The sequence below is a fragment of the Cavia porcellus genome, unplaced genomic scaffold (genome assembly GCF_034190915.1).
Source record: "Cavia porcellus strain 051 isolate PalLab524CR breed Dunkin Hartley unplaced genomic scaffold, mCavPor4.1 scaffold_32, whole genome shotgun sequence".
In the NCBI taxonomy this organism is placed as follows: Eukaryota; Metazoa; Chordata; class Mammalia; order Rodentia; family Caviidae; genus Cavia; species Cavia porcellus.
This window is the reverse complement of record NW_026947515.1, coordinates 15446258-15464713: the sequence shown is the minus strand read 5'-3', so window position 1 is coordinate 15464713 and position 18456 is coordinate 15446258. Positions and strand designations below refer to the sequence as shown.

Sequence of the window (18456 nt, the reverse complement as noted above, 5' to 3'; positions counted from 1 at the left end):
AACACTGTTGGTAGGCCAGTGCAGAGTCACATGTAATGGTCCTTTTCCATTGAGTGGGGATTATTGCTGGTCACTCCTTGTACAAAGCAGCTAATTCTGGCCGAAAGAGATACGAATAAAGTGTTGGGTGATTGCTGTGTTTTTAAGCTTTGAAAATTGTAAGGTGGTGCAGCATTTTGGGTTACTCACTCATTCAACAAATATTCATGGAGTGCTTACTGTGTAGTAAACACTGTTCTAAGAACTTCATGTACAGATGAATGAAAAGAAAGAGATTCCTTTTTTATGGTATTTTTTTCTAGGAAAAAGACAGATAAACAACTTATAAATATGTAAACACCATGGGTGGGTTTTTTTGGGGGGGTATCTATGAATTTTTTTGTGTGTTTTGAGACAAGGTCTCACTATGTATGTCAGGCTGGCCTTGAACTCACTGTGTAGCCCAGGCTGGCTTTGAACTTCTGGCATTTTCCTGCTGCAGCATCCTGAGTGCTGTGCCCCGTGCTTGGTTTACGTAGGTTCGGTGCATGAATAAAGCAGCTAAGGCAGAGAGGCTGGGAACACAGAGATAATGTTGTACTGTTAAATGGGATTGACAAGGTAGACCTCGTGGAGGAGGTGGTAAGAAGGAGGCAAGGAAGGAGTGAGCCGCGTACAAGTCTAGAGGTAAACGGAACAGTAAGTACAGGGACTGAGGCAGGAGTGTGGCTGGTTTCCTGGAGGGACAGCTGGATTTGTGTGAGTGGAAGGGGGTATGCAAGGAGGAGAGGGAAAAGGGCAAAGCCTACGGGGCCTGCCTAGTCACTGCACGGACTTCAGTGCTTGATCTGTGAGGTTGGGAGCTGTGGCAGCACTTCAGGCAGAAGGGTAGCATCATCTGATTCACAGGAACAATTCAGCTTGTGTTGAAAATAGTTGATAAAGAATAAGAGTAGATACAAGGTGACTACTTTGGAAGGTATAGGAATATTGTAGGTCAGTGGTAACTCAGCCCAAAGTGACAGCAGTGGAGATAGTAAGAGGTAGCCAGTTCTGGTTTATAAGTTAAATGAAAAATAGTACTTTCCTGATGTACTGAATGCAGGAAATGATAGACAGCTGTCATATTTACTTACTTTGACATTTTTTGTCTGAGCAATTAGAAGAATAAAATTTTCTTCACCTGAGGTGAAAAGGCTGTGGAATAGGGCTAGGTGGGCTCTGTTTTGGACCTCTGAGTTTGAGAGGTCACTTAGCTGCCCAGCTAGAGATGTTAAATAAGCAGTCAGGTGTACAAGTATGGCATGGGAGAGAGAGATTAACTTAAAAGTCAGTGGGGTACCGATGCTAACTAGGATCTAGAGCCTAGGTGAAATGACGAAGGAAATGAGTGTAGATAGGTAGAGGGTAGAGGAGAAGGCCTTCATTTTGTGGGCTTCAGTGTTGAGAGATTGGGAGATAAGGAGAAACCAGCAGAACATCTTGAAGAGCACTTGTGAGGAAAAGGAAAAGAGAGCCAGGCATCCTGGGAGCTGAACAGAGGACGTGCATATGTCAGAGTGAACCAGCCAGTGTCAGTGTCAGCTGCTAGACAAGTGGTAGTGTCTAGATGGGTGCATGTGAATATAACTGTGGATTTGATTGGATGCAGTGTACGTCACCATGAGATACAGCTTCCTTGGAACAGTAGCAGCAGTTTGATTAAAGCGGCCTAAGAGAGACTCAGGGAAGGCATGGGAATGCCTTTCTTTTTCGTTTTGTTACCAGGGATTGAACTCATGACCTCGCACTTGTCAGGCAGGCGCTAAACCCCCTGCCCCGGGAATATCTTAATAAGGGCACCTCGTGAGTTCTGCTAGGAGAAGGTACCAGAAAGGTAAATAGTAGGAGAAGTGAAGTTAAGAGAAGCACTTGACTAGTTGGGAGAAAGAGTATTGTTTTTTTATAACTATGAACAACCAAAAGTAAAATACTGACAATGTGAGAGATGGCAGAGGCTTATTGGAATGATGTCCTCGAGCCAGCAGAAGAGTGGATCTGTGTAGGGCTAAGATTGACTTCAGAAGGGAGCATGGATAGTTGATTTGGACACAGGTGGAAGAAATAGAGGGTTCTAGGCAGCAGGCAGGCCTGGTGGTAGTGGTCACTGGAAATTCTCTTTTCTGCTCTAGATTCTCAGTTAAGACATTTGGCATGGAGGAGGGTGGGAGAGGAATTTGTGGCTAGCTGAGATAAGAGAAGGCAACAATTCCACACTGGACTCACTGGACTAGGAGGGCACACTGTGGTGTTGTATTATCCTCACAGAGCATAGAGCTTAGTACTGTTCTGTGAATATTTGTTGATAACATTCATGATTCAACTTTGAAACAAAGTTGAGATTCTCTTTGGTAACATCTCTGAAAAGCAGCCTTTAGGGCTGGGGATGTAGCTCAGTAGTAGAGCTCTTACCTAGCATTCATGAGGCTCTGAGTTCAATCTCTAGTACCACAAAACCAGAATCAAACCAGACAAAAGCAGCCCTTGAACTACTTAATTTTATCTTCTTTTATTTTTCAGAAAAACTATGGGCAAGCTGATGAAGATTGTAGGCATGGTATGTCTAAAAACTGGACTTATTTCTGATTTTGAATTATTTAATTGAGCAATGTTTAAGGTTTGATTTTTTTTTTCTGATTTGCTGATTTTAGAAGTAATTATAATATTAAAAATTCCTACCTTACTGTGGTACCTAATGACTGATTTGGTTGATATCTTTACTGCTAAATTAGGGGTAATGTACATGTACATTATTCCTATGCAAAAATGTTAGTGTTTCTGTCTTCCCCAAGGGAACATTGACAATATTTTCTTTTTCTAGTTTATGTATTTCTAATCAGTAAGAACCTATGTTTAAGAAATACAAGACATGTAAATTAAAATGTTGAGCTTGAATAGATTGAGAATAAAGGCCTACTCTCCTAAAATGTTTCTTGTTAATAAGAATATTTTTCTTAGGGAGAAGAGACCATTAAAATGCTCTTAAGCACTTGTGTTTTCTTTTGGGCATGTAATTGAGATTAATAAAAACCTTATTTTTTGAGTATTCATAGTAAATAAAACCATTTCTTCCTGATTGCTGTCATTGCACTAGGCTGAATCTATGAGTGAGTAGGAGAAGAGTTCAGTTTATAGTCCCACATGTGATTTTTTTGCACAGTTTAGTAACTTGCATAATACAATGTTTCATTAATGTAAAATTAAGGGCTGGAGCTGAGGTGTTTAACATAAGCTAATCCCCCCTCCCCATTTACTCCTTTGTGTCAGCACTTTAAAAAATACTAAAAAATATTAAGTTTTGTTATAATCCTTACAAAATTGTATTATATACTAGTGTGATGTATGAACTTAACTTAGCCTTTCCAAAGATCAGTGACCTCTTTCCAAATTATATTGGTTTGGAAGTTAAATTACAATAAGAGATATATAGTACAATATTTCTTTAGAAATTCCTTGCTGTCTTTAGACATTCATAAAATATCAGAAAGTCAAATAGCATAGAGGAACACGAAGAAGGGAATAAGTTTCCTTTCTCTTACCTGAAGAAATCTTGATACTAGTTTTTTGTATCTTTTGTACCTTTCCCTATAATTATACAGTACTTAATAATACATACTTAGGATTTTACTTTTAAAAAATAAAGATGAATTAGAGTTTTACTTTTAAAAATTAAAGAATTAAGATTAGATGGTCACAAAGCTGCAGTCATCACAGCAGTTTGCTATAGTTGCTTGATTGCATATCACTATATCATGGGTATATGGCTGTTTCTCCAAGTTGAAATACTAGCTCCAAATTCTTTTATTACATCCCGTGTGTTTCTTGTTGCCTTGTATGTGTTAAATAAGAACTTGGATTTTTTTTTTTTTTGGTCTTTTTGAGACAGGGACTTACTTTGCAGTTCAGGCTAGCCTTAAGCTCACTTTGTAAGCCAGTCTGGTCTCAAACTCACAATGATCCTCCTGCCTCAGCATCCCAAGTGCTGGGATTACAGCAAGCATCATCACACCTGGCTTGGTCATGTTTTAATTGACATAAAAACATGTCTACAAAAGTTGTTTGTTTGAAATAGACATTTGGGAATATTGGCCAAGAGTATTCATGTAGTTGCAGAGTCTGATATTATATGTAATTTTTTTCTTTTCAGTTTTTATTAAAGTTATGTTTGTATAATATAAAATGTTGTGGTTAACAGTAATAAAAAGAAGAAGATAATCTCAGGCTGTGTTAATTGTTAAATTACTTTCTTATGCTGTGAAGCTTGTAGGGGAAGCCCTGGATAGCTATCTCAAGTGTCCTAGATCATTAACTTCTTGTTTGCATTTCATATAAAGTACAGTCTTGATGTTTTTTCTCTTGCTGTCCTGCTATCAGTTTGCATTCCTAGCAACTCTTAATGTGCTTTATTACAACTAGCTTCATCTTTTCTACTTAGTGCTTCTGACCTTCTGTGATTTAAGAAAACTAGCCTGACAGTCTTTATCATGGAAAACAATTACTTATAGACGCCATGATATTTACTCCTAAATATTTCAATATGTATCTCTAAAAGAATAAAATCATCATGATATAACACAGTATTTTGTTAACCTAATCAAATTAACAGTAATTTCCTAATTTATCTAAAACCCAGTGCATAATCAGATTTACCTGGTCATCCCCAAAAGATTTTTCAGCTGATTTATTTAAACTGGAAACGAAGGGACTGAGGATTTAGTTCAGTGGTATAAGTGGCTGCCTGGCAAGCGCAAGGTCGTGAGTTCAATCCCCGGTGCCAAAAAAACCCCCAAACAAAACAAACAAACAAACAAACAAAAAACTGGAAACTAGTCAAAGAGTCATGAAAAAAAATATATTTTTTGAGTCAGGATCTCACTTCGTAATTGAGGCTGGCTGTGAACTCACTATGTACCTCAGATTGACCTCGAAGTCATGTCAGTCCCTCTGCCGCAGCCTCCCAAGTTCTGTAGGTACAGGTGTGCACCACCACATCTGGCTTACAGTCAATGAAATTTTGCAATTGGAATTTTGCTTCAGTAATAGTAAATAGACCCTGATACCCAATAAAGATGTATAAATATGTTTCAATTAAAAAATAGTTTCTGAATGAGGATTCAAGGACATTTTAAGAATAAAGTACAGGGGCTGGGGATTTAGCTCAGCGGCATAAGCACCTGCCTTGCAAGCAGGCAGTTGTGAGTTCGATCCCTGGTACCGATAAAAAGGAAAAAGACAAAAAAAAAAAAAAAAAAAAAAAAGAAGAATAAAGTACATAGGCTTCAAATTCATGGATTTTAGTTCCAAATTCAGTGCTATAAGGAGGTGGTTAAGTCAGATTTTTTTATCCGAACTAAAACATAGTAGGAGAACTTTCATAAAACAATGATTTTTTTCTGCTGTTGAAATATTCATTGTATGGGAAATATCTTTTTATTTTTGGCTTTTTCATCGGTACTAGGGATCGAACTCAGGACTGCCTGCTTGCAAGGCAGGTGCTTATGCCGCTGAGCTAAATCCCCAGCCCCCATCTTTTATTTTAAAATGAATGAAATAAATGGAGAAAGTGAAATGAAAAGAGAATAATCTTATTAAAAGAATATTGTGCTTCATGTAGCAAATAGGTAAAAGTTAATCATTATAAATATCAGGTTGTGAAAATTTTAAAACTCTAGTTGATAGTTTTATCAGTTTTTTTTTTTTTTTTTTTTTTTGTGGGGGTGATCGAATTTAACCTTGTGCTTGCCAGGTAGGTGCTTATGCTACTGAGCTAAATCCCTGGCTAGTTTTATCGGTTTGAGAAGTCATCATGGGCTGTTCTTTAGCTTAGTGATAGAGCACCTGCCTAGCATGCTCAAGGCCCTGGGTTTAATTTTCAGTGTGTGCACATGCGTGTGCGGGCGTGTAAACACACACACAAGCACATAGATTATCACTGCAGGTTTATTTTGCTACTTGGCCTGTGAATAAATAATTCAGTAACCATCAGGCCCTATTAAGAGGCTGACCTGTTACCTATTGAATTGAAAGGTGATTGAATGAATCATGTGCACTCTTTCTGAAGGCAGAAGTTGCTTCTTGACCTTTCTTCTCAAGAGTTTTGATTAAACACAGGTAATTCTGGACTAAATAATGTTTACACTTATAATTGTTTCATTCTCTGATGTTACAAAAGCAACAGGCACAAACTGTACTTGGAATATCACATTCTGTTTTCTCATATCCTCTTATTAGCCCTGGCTCCCAGTCAGCCCCAGGATCATAAGGATGAATAACTAGTATTATAGTTTGCTGTGTTGCTGAGCTAGGATGTTTGATAAGTTAGGTATATTAAATGCATTTTTTTTCTTTATGATACTTAGGGAGTGAACCCAGGATCTTAGGCAAACCTGCCTCTAAATTACAGCCTTAGACCTTAAATGTATTTTTGTTGTTATTTTTTTGAGACAAAGTCTCACTGTAACCCAGGCTGGCCTTGAATTCATCATGTAGCTCAGGCTGATCTCAAACTCATGGTGGGTGATTCTCCTCTCAATCTTCTGAGTGTTGGGATTACAGGTGTGCACCACCATGTCTAGCACTTTAAATATATTTTTGACTTTCATTATTTTTAATTTTTGTTAGGTTTATTAAGACAGTACTCTCTTTGTGAGTCAAGGAGCATGTGTAATTTTTATGGTAATTAAAAAAACTTTTTGAAGAAATACAGGTAACAAGATAATACTTTCAGAGTGTCAGGATCAGGAACTCTGAAATGTTTTTATTTAATCATATTATCCCAGTTTTACACATGAGGAAGCAGGCTTATTGAAGAGTGCAGAGCCAGTGCGAAGTGGAACTGTGCTTTTGAAGTAAGAACTTTCTGATCTGGAAGGCCATCCTGCTTCTCTGTCCTCAGCTGCTACCTGTGTATACACTTCAGGGATTTGTGCACATAATAAACTTAGAAGAAGTGCACAAAAGGGCTATTCTTTTGTATTTTTAGGCATGAAACAGTTAAGGCTCAGAATCAGTTAATAATGGAGTGGAGATAAGAATTGGGTATTCAAACAGCTACTCCTTCCAGTATTTTATTTCTATTTGCTTCGGAAATGTACAATCCACTTATGTTTTGTAGTTCCTTATCCTTTAGTTAAATTATCAATAATTTTTTAAAAAAATTCCGTATACAACCTTTATCTTTCCAATAGAAATTTTAAAAACTTCTTACTCAAAAAAGTAGATTCATAGGAAATTGCAGATAATATAGAGGAATCCCACGTATAATTCACCTTTTTTTTTTTTTTTTTTTGGTCTTTTTGAGACAGGGTCTCATTATGCAGTTCAGGGTGGCCTTGAGCTCACTTTGTAGTCCAATCTGGACTCCCAACTTGCAAGGATCCTCCTGCGTCAGCCTCCTGAGTGCTGGGATTATAGGCGTGAGCTACGCGCCCAGTTATTCACTTACTTTTTTATGAGTTAATCTTTCTCTCTTTTTTTTAGACTGGAGATTGAACAGAGGATGTTGGTACCCTTTTTATATTTTTAATTTTGAGACAGGATCTTGCTGAATTACTAAATTTTCAAGGCTGGGTTTGAACTTGTGGTCCTCCTGTCTCAGCCTCCCAGAGTACTGGAATTATAGCTGTGTATCACTACACCTGGCAATGATTAACATTTTATATGACTAGAGAACAGTATCAAAACCAGGAAATAACATTCATGCATTGATTATGTGTATTGTGTTTTATTATGCCTGGTTCATGTAACCAATCCAGGTTTAAGAACAGTTTTGTCACCATGAAAATTTTTCTCCTTTTATCTTCTTTTTTTTTTTTTTTTTTTTTTTTGTCTTTTTTCCTTTTTATTGGTACCGGGGATCGAACTCACGACTGCCTGCTTCCAAGGCAGGTGCTTATGCTGCTGAGCTAAATCCCCAGCCCCTCTCCTTTTATCTTCACACCCACTTCTCTCCCCACCAGTCTGGACCCTTGGCAACCACTAATGTGCTCTTCATGTCTGTCATTTTATCATTTTGTGATTGTTATGAAAATATAGTCATATAGTACATGCCTTTTTCTTTTTAGGCACCATAATGCCTTTTGTGATCTGTCCATATTGTTATACATAGTAGTAGTTCACAAATTTTGTTCTCTTGTAGGAATAGGATGTTGATTTTCACTTTGAATTTCTCCATATTTCTATTAATTGTTTTGAGTAAAGGTCTTAAATTGATAGGACTAGAAAGTTAGATTATGGGGGCTGGGCATTTAGCTCAGCGGCATAAGCACCTGCCTTGCAAGCAGGTGGTCGTGAGTTTGATCCCCGGTACCGATAAAAAGGAAAAAAGACAAAAAAAAATTATTAAATACTAATTTTGGGACAGACTATAAATTAGAAAAGTAAAAGTTTAATATTTTGTTTGAGGACTGTTACTGTGCTTTTGTTTTTTGGTACCAGGGATCGACCTCACAACCATGCGCTTGCCAGGCAAGTGCTTATGCTGCTGAGCTAAAAATCCCCGGCCCTGGACTGTTATTATTTATATAAACTTTTCTTTTTCAGTATGAATAGATGTTTGAGGAATAGTCTTTGAATTTATTTGAACTCAGTTGCAAGAGTCTTATCATGGTTATATGACTAAGTAACTGTTCTAGCCATTTTCTAGTTATATATCATAGTCATGAATAATTTTTTATGTATGTATTTCATGCTATTTTTGATTTCTAGAATACATGTTAGTGTTAATTTTGTGTTGTCTGAGATTATATGTATACATAAAATGATTTAAAGTAAATGATACCTTGATTATAAAATCTCAATAACTATTGCACTAAAGGGGCTCTAGAATTAAAGATTATTTGAATACAGGGCTCTCTTCCATAAGGCAAGGAAAGTAGTCAGAAGAGTCACAAAATGTCTGTGGTTTTCTTAGTAAACAAATTAGGAGGAAAAAAATGAAAATTAACCATGGGAATAGTGAAGTAAGGGAGTACCTGAACAGATTTTAAAAAGTCTTGCTTTTTCAGTCAGGATTGCCATTGTGGACTTACAGTAGGGCTAAGGTACTGACTTTTGAATTGAGGAGAATGCAGTGAAAGAGTTTTAAGATAGGAAAATATTGTTAAATAGATTTTTTTCCTATAGAAAAAATTGTCTTGGTAGGTATGGTGACACATGGCACCCAGGAGGCTGAGGCAGGAGGATCACTGTGTGTTTGAGGCCAGTCTGGGCTACATAAACAAGATTAAGCCCAGCCTGAACTACATAGTGAGACCTTGATTTAAAAAAAAAGTCTTAATTCACTTTCTGAATAGCTACCAGAGGTTAGCTTTGCTATAGTCCTGCAACAAATGTGTCTCTAAAAGTAGAATTCTTACAAAGAGGAAGTTGAATGCACTCTAAGCAGCAAATTTTCTTTTTCTCTGTTAAGCAAAGGCTAGTTTGCAGATTTTTGTGGTACTGAAAATTCACTGAGCTACATTCCCAGTCCTTTTTTTATTTTTATTTTTTGAGACAGCCTTGCCAAGCATAGGCTGGACTTGAACTTGTCATCTATCACATCTGGCTTGTAAATATCACTTTAATAGTGCCTTAAGTGAAAAAGTTTATTTAAATATAATACGATTTTTTTTTCTGGGAAACTAAGTTTTAGGTTTGTTTTTATATTTACTCGGGTTATCAGCTTTTTTTTGGGGGGGGGTCTTTTTCCTTTTTATCAGTACCAGGGATCGAATTCACGACTGCCTGCTTGCAAGGCAGGCGCGCTTATGCCGCTGAGCTAAATCCCCAGCCCCTGGGTTATCAGCTTTTTACTGAGTTGTATTATTTTATATTTGTATACAACAAGGAGGTTGAGGGTTACCAAAAGAATTAGCACTAACATTTAATACTAAACCCTAAAAATCAAGAGAAATGATCTGCATTTTTGTGAAGTGAAAAGATCAGAAAGAAGGCAGTCAGAAGTCCTTTAGGAAAATACAGATAAAAGACAGGGTTCTTCCAAAAATAAACAGTGAAATTTAAAATTAAAGTTCACTTAAAAAAATTTCATTGCACACCCAAAGATTCTATGTGACAGATCATTTTTGTGACCAGATTAAAGACCAAATATTGAAAGAGAAAAATACAGGAATTAAAAACATTTATTGTAGTTGAAGCTGGAGGTGAAATAGTGGAAGAGGTGTAGAATAGATGAATGATACCTAAGTTCCAATAGTGTTAGGGCTTTTTATTTTCCTTATGTATTTTATAAAGGAAATATTTTATCTGCAAAAGACCTTGGAGGAAGGACATGAAATGCCACAACAGCTGCAGCCCACATGTCCAAATATATTCTATTTATTACAGTTAGCAGAAAGGGGGAAGAGAGAGAGAGGGCCGAGGTGAGCAGAATTGTGTAACAAAAATTTGGCAACAGGGACACGAGGTGAGAGACTTGCCACTGTGTTCTTTGGTTTATGTTATCTGCATGTGTGTGTGTGTGTGTGTGTGTGTGTGTGTGTGTGCGCGCGTAGAGGGTGTTGAGGCAGGGTCTCTAGTTTAATCTGGCCTTGAACTCACTATGTAGCTCGAGAAATGAGTGCCGCCATACCCAGCTATTAAACTATAACAGATAGTAATTTTAGCCTCTGGTTAAAAACTATTCATGTTAAAACCATGAATACTAAGTGAAAATTGTATAGCTGAGTGGTGAGATTTTGTTGGTTTTTTGTTGTTTTCTGGTGTCTTTTTGAGATGGGGTCTTAATACGTAGTTCCAACTGCCGTGAATTCATTAAAAACTTGACCACTTTTTGGAGTCTGCTTATGTAGTTTTGCCTTCTTCCCTAAATGTGTATGTGTATCTGTGTAAGGCAAATGAATTTATGGTCAAAAATTAAATGACTGGGAATTCATTTTCAATTATGTAAATATTGATAGAAGGGGAACATGAAGAAGTGAGCACTGTAGTAGAGTGGTGAGATTACGGTGGTTTTTTGTTGTTGTTTTTGTTTTTTGAGACCGTCTTACTGTGTAGTTCAGGCTAGCCTTGAATTCATTATGTAGGCCAGGTCAGCTTCATATTCATGGTGATCCTCTTGCTCAGCCTTCGAAGTGCTAGGGTTATAGAATTGCACCACTTGCTTGACTCAGTTATGGTGGATTTAATCTAGAATTTTATTAGGGTTATAACGTTATATATTTGCTAGAACAGTGAACGTTAAGATAAGAGAAAGTACTCAGCATAACTAAATTATTATGAAAGACCGCACGAATTTTATATACCTTAAGTCCTTATGATATACTTAGTACATTATCTTGAAAATAATTTTTTAAAAGTACCATTTTCAAAGTATATTCTTTCAGCAAATTATTTTCTTGCAAAGGAAGGTAACACATACAAACTATTGATAGAGTCTTGGACTTATCAGTGAAGAGAAAGCTATAGAATGCTTTGTTAATTGAACCTTTGGCAATCACTATGAGAAATACTCTCAGATGACGTGGCATATAAATGAGCATATCTTGTGTTGTTACAAATATACTATCCTTGCGGTTGTATTATAGGAAGACTCACCAGCAACTTGGGTAGTACTTTTTATGACCATTGGACAATTTGATTCTTAGTTTCATCATGCTGGTTTTGAGAATGGCTAATTTTTAGTTGCTTAGGAATATGTATGGTAAGTTTTGGCATTTCAGTTTTTATGCATTTTAATAGCAAAAGGTTTTACATCACTGTCAAAAGAGTGAGAATTTTATTGATCTAATTATTCTGCAGTTTTAAAAGCCTTCAGCCAGAAATCATAAGTTAAACAGTGTTTTTCACTAAAGACACCCTCTTTCTCAGCTGGGGTTTCACTATGTTGCCTAGGCTAGTCTAAGGCTTGTGGACTCAAATTATCTTCCTGCCTCAATCTGCTCACTAGCTAGGACTACAGGTGTACGTTACTACTAGGCTAGAGCCTTAAAAAATAATTTGTTTTTAAAAAAAACCTTTAAAAAATTAACCACCTAAATCTTTTCTTTTTGATAAGCACATAATAATTGAATATATTTATGAGGTACAGTATGTAATGATTAGGATAGTTGGTATGTCTATCACCCCAAACATTTATCATTTCTTTGTGTTGGGATTTTTTTTGGGGGGCGGGGACTGGGGATCAAAGTATGACCTTGCCCTTGCCAGGCAGGTGCTTGTGCTACTGAGCTATATCCCCAGCCCTGTGTTTGGAACATTTAAAATCTTCTCTACTAGCTATCTCAAATACACATTTAACTATTGTTGGTCAAAGTTACCCTACAGTGCTATGGAAAATGAGGGTTTTTTCCTATCCAGCTGCACACTGGAGAGCTGTAAGATTAAGTCTGTCTGTGATGCTGATATTATCAATCCTAACTGGGTGTATGTTGTGCTTATTTTTATGTTCTTTTCCTTGTCCTTACATGCATGTTGTTGACAGAACTGAAATATTACTGCTTTCTTTGTGTGTTTGAAGTTATTCTTCTACCACACAAGAAGCTCTGCTTGTGATGATACATCACTATTGTAATCAAGAAGGATGCCTGTTGAAAACCAGCTGGTTAATGATAGCTGTTCTTTCATGGCAGTGCTGAGAGAAGGACTGGCCAAGGGTGAGGGTGCCTTTCGGGCCATGCTTTGCTGCATGCAGCTGAAAGGAAAGCTCCAACGTGTATCCACCATCCTTGCCAAGTCTCTGACAGGAGAATCCCTGGTATGTTGATGAACTTGAATTTTAAATATATAACAACATATTCATATTTAATTATCTAGGTAGATTTCAGAAAAAATAGTGTGCATTTTCCCTTTTAGTTCTTCCTATCAGAAATCAAAGCTGATGTTTAATCTTTGGATTCTTGAGGTTTGCAATAATGTGTATAAATGTTATAAGCACTTTTAAAATTTGAAAGTATAGGGTAAATAGATGATTGTCTTTAAATTTAGAATTTAACAGATTTAAATTTAATTTTAATTTAAAATATTTTTGTGCTGTAACATCTCATATGGATGTTTTATAGGCTTCTTTTTTGTGTGTTTTTGAGACAGAGTCTCACTATGTAGTTCAGGCTGGCCTTGAACTCATTTTGTATCTCAGGCTGGTTTTCAGTTTTCAGTTTGCAAGGATCCTCCTGCCTCAGCCTCCCCAGTGTGAGTGCTAAGATTACAAACATGTGCCACCACACCTATCTAGGATTCTTAAATTCAGTTATTCATAGAATTTCTTAAGTCTGTCTAAATTAAGTAATTTATTTCTGAAGATGGTATGCCGTTAAGTTAATATCCATACCCATTCTGAATGGAGTGATTTAATTATATGGACTGTGGGATAATTTCTTAATATAACATTTACTTTTTAAAAATTTTTTTATTGGTACCAGGGATTGAACTCATGACCGCCTGCTTGCAAGGCAGGTGCTTATGTCGCTGAGCTAAATCCCCAGCCCCAATATAACATTTACTTTAATAGATTCTATTTTTGGTTGAGATAATTGCCAGGTTTTTTTTTTGTTGTTGTTGTTGTTGTGGATTTTAGAATTGATAATCTATAGAAATTTGAAGAAAAGAGCTATAATTCTTTTTACTACTTGGTAACTCTTTAGACAACTTGTTAATATTTTTCAGGAATTATAATAAAAACAATAAAGTATATGTGTGCTTTGCTATGCAGTGTGAATTCTGTGAAACTTATTCTTTGAATTAATAAAGATTGTTAAAGTCTATAGCACAGTTGAATTTTCATTACAAAGAAACATTTGGTAAAAAATAGAAATTAGGAAAGTATTAGTATAACAATGAATGTAATATATTGACCCATCTCAGGGTAATTTGGCCATTTTCCAAGACATTATTGTATAATAAATTTTCTTTTAGCTTGCTAATGTATTTTGATTTCATCAAGTTCACAGATGTGGATCTAGCAAAATTATATGGCCATTCTACGTAGGTGGCAAAGAATGTATGTCTTCCTCCTCCTCCTTTATCCTCCCCTCTGCCTTTGTGTTGGTGGTGGTTTTGGAGATTGAATTCAGTGAGTGCTGAGTGACATCCTCAGTCCTTTCTAGAGGGTCTCATTAAATTGCCCAGGATGACTTTGAACTTGTGATCTTCCTGCTGCAGGCTCCTGAGTAGCTGGAATTACAAGCACGTGGCATACCCAACTTACTTTTGCTTTCTAATTAAGATAATGTTGTCCTTAAATGGCTTTTCTGTGTAACAAGTTACACATGTTATAGTTTTGCCCATTGGGTGTTTATTTATTTAAAGCTAGTAAAAGGAGCCAAGCCCTTGAGTTCCCAGAACTCAGAAAACAGAAAACTCAGAATACAGAAAACAAACAACAACAAAAAAACATAGTAAAAAGTAATTTGCTCATAAATCTCGTGAAATTTTAATTGCTCAAAAGTGAATATTTTCACTCATGACTTTACCAGTAATTGTCTGTGAAGTGGTACAGTCATTTGATGTGAATCCCCATTGTGTATAGGTTTTGAGTCACCACTTTGTATGTGTAAGTATTAGTCCTAGAGAAAACGGGTATAAAGTAAACTATAGATTTAGTTTTTCCTCTTCACTTATGTTTTGCTCGAATTAGTGATAATTGTTGTGTTTTATTTCATTAACTTTAAATTTTTACATGTGATGAACATAGTGTTGTTTTTTTTTTTCCCAGAAAAGGCACATTGAGTAGTTTTTTTCTCCTAACCATTTGAAATTTTCTCATAGATATGAAGCTGTATTACCAGCATTGATGGTAGTAGGGATGAAAAATGAGGGTGACAGTTGGTTTCTACAGAAAAACTTTAGAAATAATTGAGGAATTGAGCTAAATTGTCATAATTGATTTTTTCTGTTGTGCCCTTTCAGAATGGGATGGTCACAAAAGATTTGACAAGACTAAAAACACTTCTCACAGAAACAGAGGTAAGTCTATTTCAGGGCTCTCACTGCAAAAGTCTAACTCAGTTCGGCTAGTGAGCATTCTGTGTTAAACTGTGGAAAGTCACTGTAGCAGCAGCCAGAAGGCAAGCTGCATGGGGGAGTAGAGGATGGTCCCACCTTCCCTGGAACCAAGTCTGTGCCCTCCTTGGGACACTGCTTCTCATGTTCTCACCAGCAACTCAGCTCTTCTCTTTTGCTGCTTAGTTTTATTATTGGCCTCTGGCCCTATGGTGGAAATGACGATTGGAAAATTTTACTTTTTAACTGCTTCTGACTGGTAGAAAATTCTGTTGTTAAAAATGCAGTACTAAAAAACCCAAACAAACACAAAGATATTTCTCAAGCCTTCTGTATCTTTTTAAACAAAAGGAAATGTATGACTTAAATGGATTATTTTTAGCCAAACATGGTGGTGTACTTCTATGATTGTGACACTCAGGAGACTGAGGCAGGAGAATTGCTGTGAGTTTGAGGCCAGCCTGGATTACCTAGTGAGTTCAGGGCAGTCCTAAATTATGTAATGAGACTGTCTTACAAAGAATCATTTTTAGAGATGAGTTTAAGAATTGGAAATTGTGTGATGTGGATGTAAAGGTAGGTGGTTCTCCAGTGGAGCACTTTGAGGATCTATGGACGGTCAGGGGTAAAAGTGGCACAGAAAAGGTGTATAGTGTCAGAGTTATATATGTTCCTCATTTAGGCATTTAGTATATTTTTATTTAGATGTCCTATTTTTAAAATAGCCATTCTGCCAGCTTTTATCATAAATGGCAGTCCACATACACATTGATTTTGGTGTATTTTTTAAGACCTGAACACCTAACTAACTGTGGTGGATATCACTTGGTCCTGGAGACATAGCGTTGAGCAGGACGGGTACCCATAGTCCTTGTCAGCTGAGAGAGTAGAATCCCAGAAGGAGATAAATGAGTAAATTAAGTAAACAGCTGTAGGTATTTCACATTAAGGAAAAAGAATAAGCTTTCCTATTGGAAAAATCACTGAATCAGGTGGTCAGGATCCTAGATAGTTAGTCAAGAACTGAGAGCTGAGCAGGTCCTGGTTTCTCGCAGAGTGTGAGGGACAGTGCTGCAGTCCAGGAAAGGGATATGAGGAAACTTGGGTACCTCACTTGAGCCCATGTGGATTACATTCCTGTTTCAGGTCTAGTAGCATACCCCAGCTCGTGCTAGCAGTCAGCAGAGGAGACGGTTATGGATTATAGATGCTGGATAAAGAAACTGTTTTGCTGATATTAGGTCTTACCTAATGTTACTTTAATATAAATTAGGAATTAGTACGCTCTCATTATCTCATAGCTCTTAGGGTTTTCCATCACAATAGAGAAATAGAAAGAAAAAGAAAACCTTTAATGAGGACATGGAGAGTAGCGTACAACTCATGGGGTTGGACTCTCTCTCCTGCCAGATACAAAGGAGGTTGAGGGTTACGTGACCTCTGACCGGAATTGGTGCTTGGGGCAGGGATTGGTGACTTACAAGGAACTGATTGGAATTCTCTTCATGCGCATGGGAAAGAAAAGAGAAAGTTGTAATTAGGGCTGAAGGGGAAGGAGGAGGAAGTGGTTGTCCAGGTAAGCTTTGGCCTTCTGCCATGTTAGACCGCTGTCATAATGTCCAGTAATTTATACTAGGGCTGTTGTTAGGAGAGGGCAAAACTCTCTCCGACTACTTCCTGCTGGATAGGGGTGTTGTGTTGGAGGTCAGGAGGGTTGATAGGATGATGGTTGATGCCTGTGTAGAAGCTGGTACCAGGTGTTTCAACCAGGACAAGGAGTTCAACGTTGGTGAACGCTTGTGTCCTAGATTAGAGAAATGAAAAGGCATGGTGCTATGAGGAGGCAGGTCACGGTCGTAATTAAAGGACCCTGAAGAGGTGGGAGGAGAGGTGCTCGTGATCCGAATGTGTCATCCCACTAGGACCATGGTGAGAAAGAATATCCATAGCTTACCTGACAGATTGGCAAATTAGTCCATTTTTGTTAGGTTTTCTCATATCCCAGGTATGGGTATAAGGTCTAAGGTGACAGTAGGGAATCTGAAAAATTAGTGTGGAGTTGGGAGGGATGAAGTTATGAGAAGCAGTTATTCCCCAGTGTGAAAATGTAAAAGTGTGGGTAGGACTTGTCCTTGGTCCAGGGGTTGAGCTGGAGAGAATGGGAAGCATAGGAAATGTAAGGCCTGACAGTTGAGTCATGTTTGAGAAATTATAGACTAGAGGTATGGAGAGCAGTTACTGTGACACTGTGAGACGAGATCCCAGACCCAGAGGAATCTCATGTTTAACTAAACAGTTGAGGGTGGAGAAAATTAAGATAGTTGTTATGTAGAACAATATGAAAGCAATTTTATGTATAATGTGGAATTCTTCAGGAAAGACTTTCCAGAATCCTACACCAAAAAGAATAACTAATAGAATGTAAGGGATCAGGAAGGGTGAGGGCTGGGGCCCTTAGGACAGCCTTTTTAACCTTATGAAAGGAGGTGGGTATAGGTATAGCGGGGTGTAGGGTTTTCATAAGGAACCCTTGGACACTTTGTAGAGGGGTTGGACTAGAGCTGCAAAATTAAGAATCTAGAGGCGAAAGAAGTTCGCTAAACCCAGAAAGGATAGAACCTTTTTGGTTGGTTGTGGGCACCTGGAGATCCCAAAGAAGTTGCCTTACGATCTGTGGCAATGGAACGAGTGGTAGAAGTGAGAGAGAGACCCAGATATTTGACCTTTGGGGAAGCTACTTGTGCTTTAGCAGGGGAAACCCTGTACCCATGATTGGACAGAAAATTGAGGAAAATGGCTGTATGTTGCATGGCTAAAAAAAGGATGGAGAACATAGGAGAAGGTCATCAACATATTTAAAGCGAGTGCTGAGTTTGAGGTCAAGAACTGTAAAGTCAGCAGCAAGAGTTTAGCTAAAGAAATTAGGACTGTCCAGGTAGTGAGACCTGAGAGTGTCTGGGTCAGTCCATGTAAACACAAAGAAATCCTGACATTCAGAGTATAGAGGAATAGTTAAAAAAAAAAGTATCTTGAAGGTCTAGGACTGTGAAGTGAGTGGTAGAAGGAGAAATATGAGAGAGCACAGTGTAGGGGTTTGGCATCACTGGGTGTATTGAGGTAACAGCATCGTTGATTACCCTAAGGTCTTGTACTAGACGATAGGACCCATTAGGCTTGAGTACTGGGAAAACGGGAGCATTGTAGAGTAAATGGGTAGGTTTGAGGAAACCAGTGTCTAAAAGATGCTAGATTTTAGGTTTCAGCCCCTGTAGATATTTGGGAACTATAGGATACTGGGAAATGCAAGGGAAGATAGAAGAATCTCTGAAACAATTTAATACAGTTATAGCATGGGTAGTGCGGGTGGGGTTGGAAGTGTCCTAGACTATGGAATCGACAAACAAAAGAGTTTGAGACGACAAATGAGAAGAAGAGTAGGGGATGGGTTTGCAAGCACATGTGATGGTGTTCGGAGGATGAGAATAGTGATGAGGGAGAAGG

General features: G+C 37.6%; 1 protein-coding gene across 8 annotated transcripts in view; it reads left to right on the top strand.

Annotated features, from left to right (window-relative positions):
* Helz (helicase with zinc finger) overlaps positions 1-18456 on the top strand; it is a 170308-nt gene that overhangs the window by 21283 nt on the left and 130569 nt on the right. For 7 of the 8 annotated variants that reach the window (XM_063241957.1, XM_063241959.1, XM_063241956.1 and 4 more), the window contains 3 exons: positions 2539-2575; positions 12588-12712; positions 14863-14919. In XM_063241957.1, coding sequence (XP_063098027.1) covers positions 2539-2575; positions 12588-12712; positions 14863-14919 — 219 coding nt within the window. Of the gene's footprint in view, positions 1-2538; positions 2576-12587; positions 12713-14862; positions 14920-14947; positions 16532-18456 lie in introns of those variants that run through there. The other variant, XM_063241964.1, reaches the window with a different exon arrangement.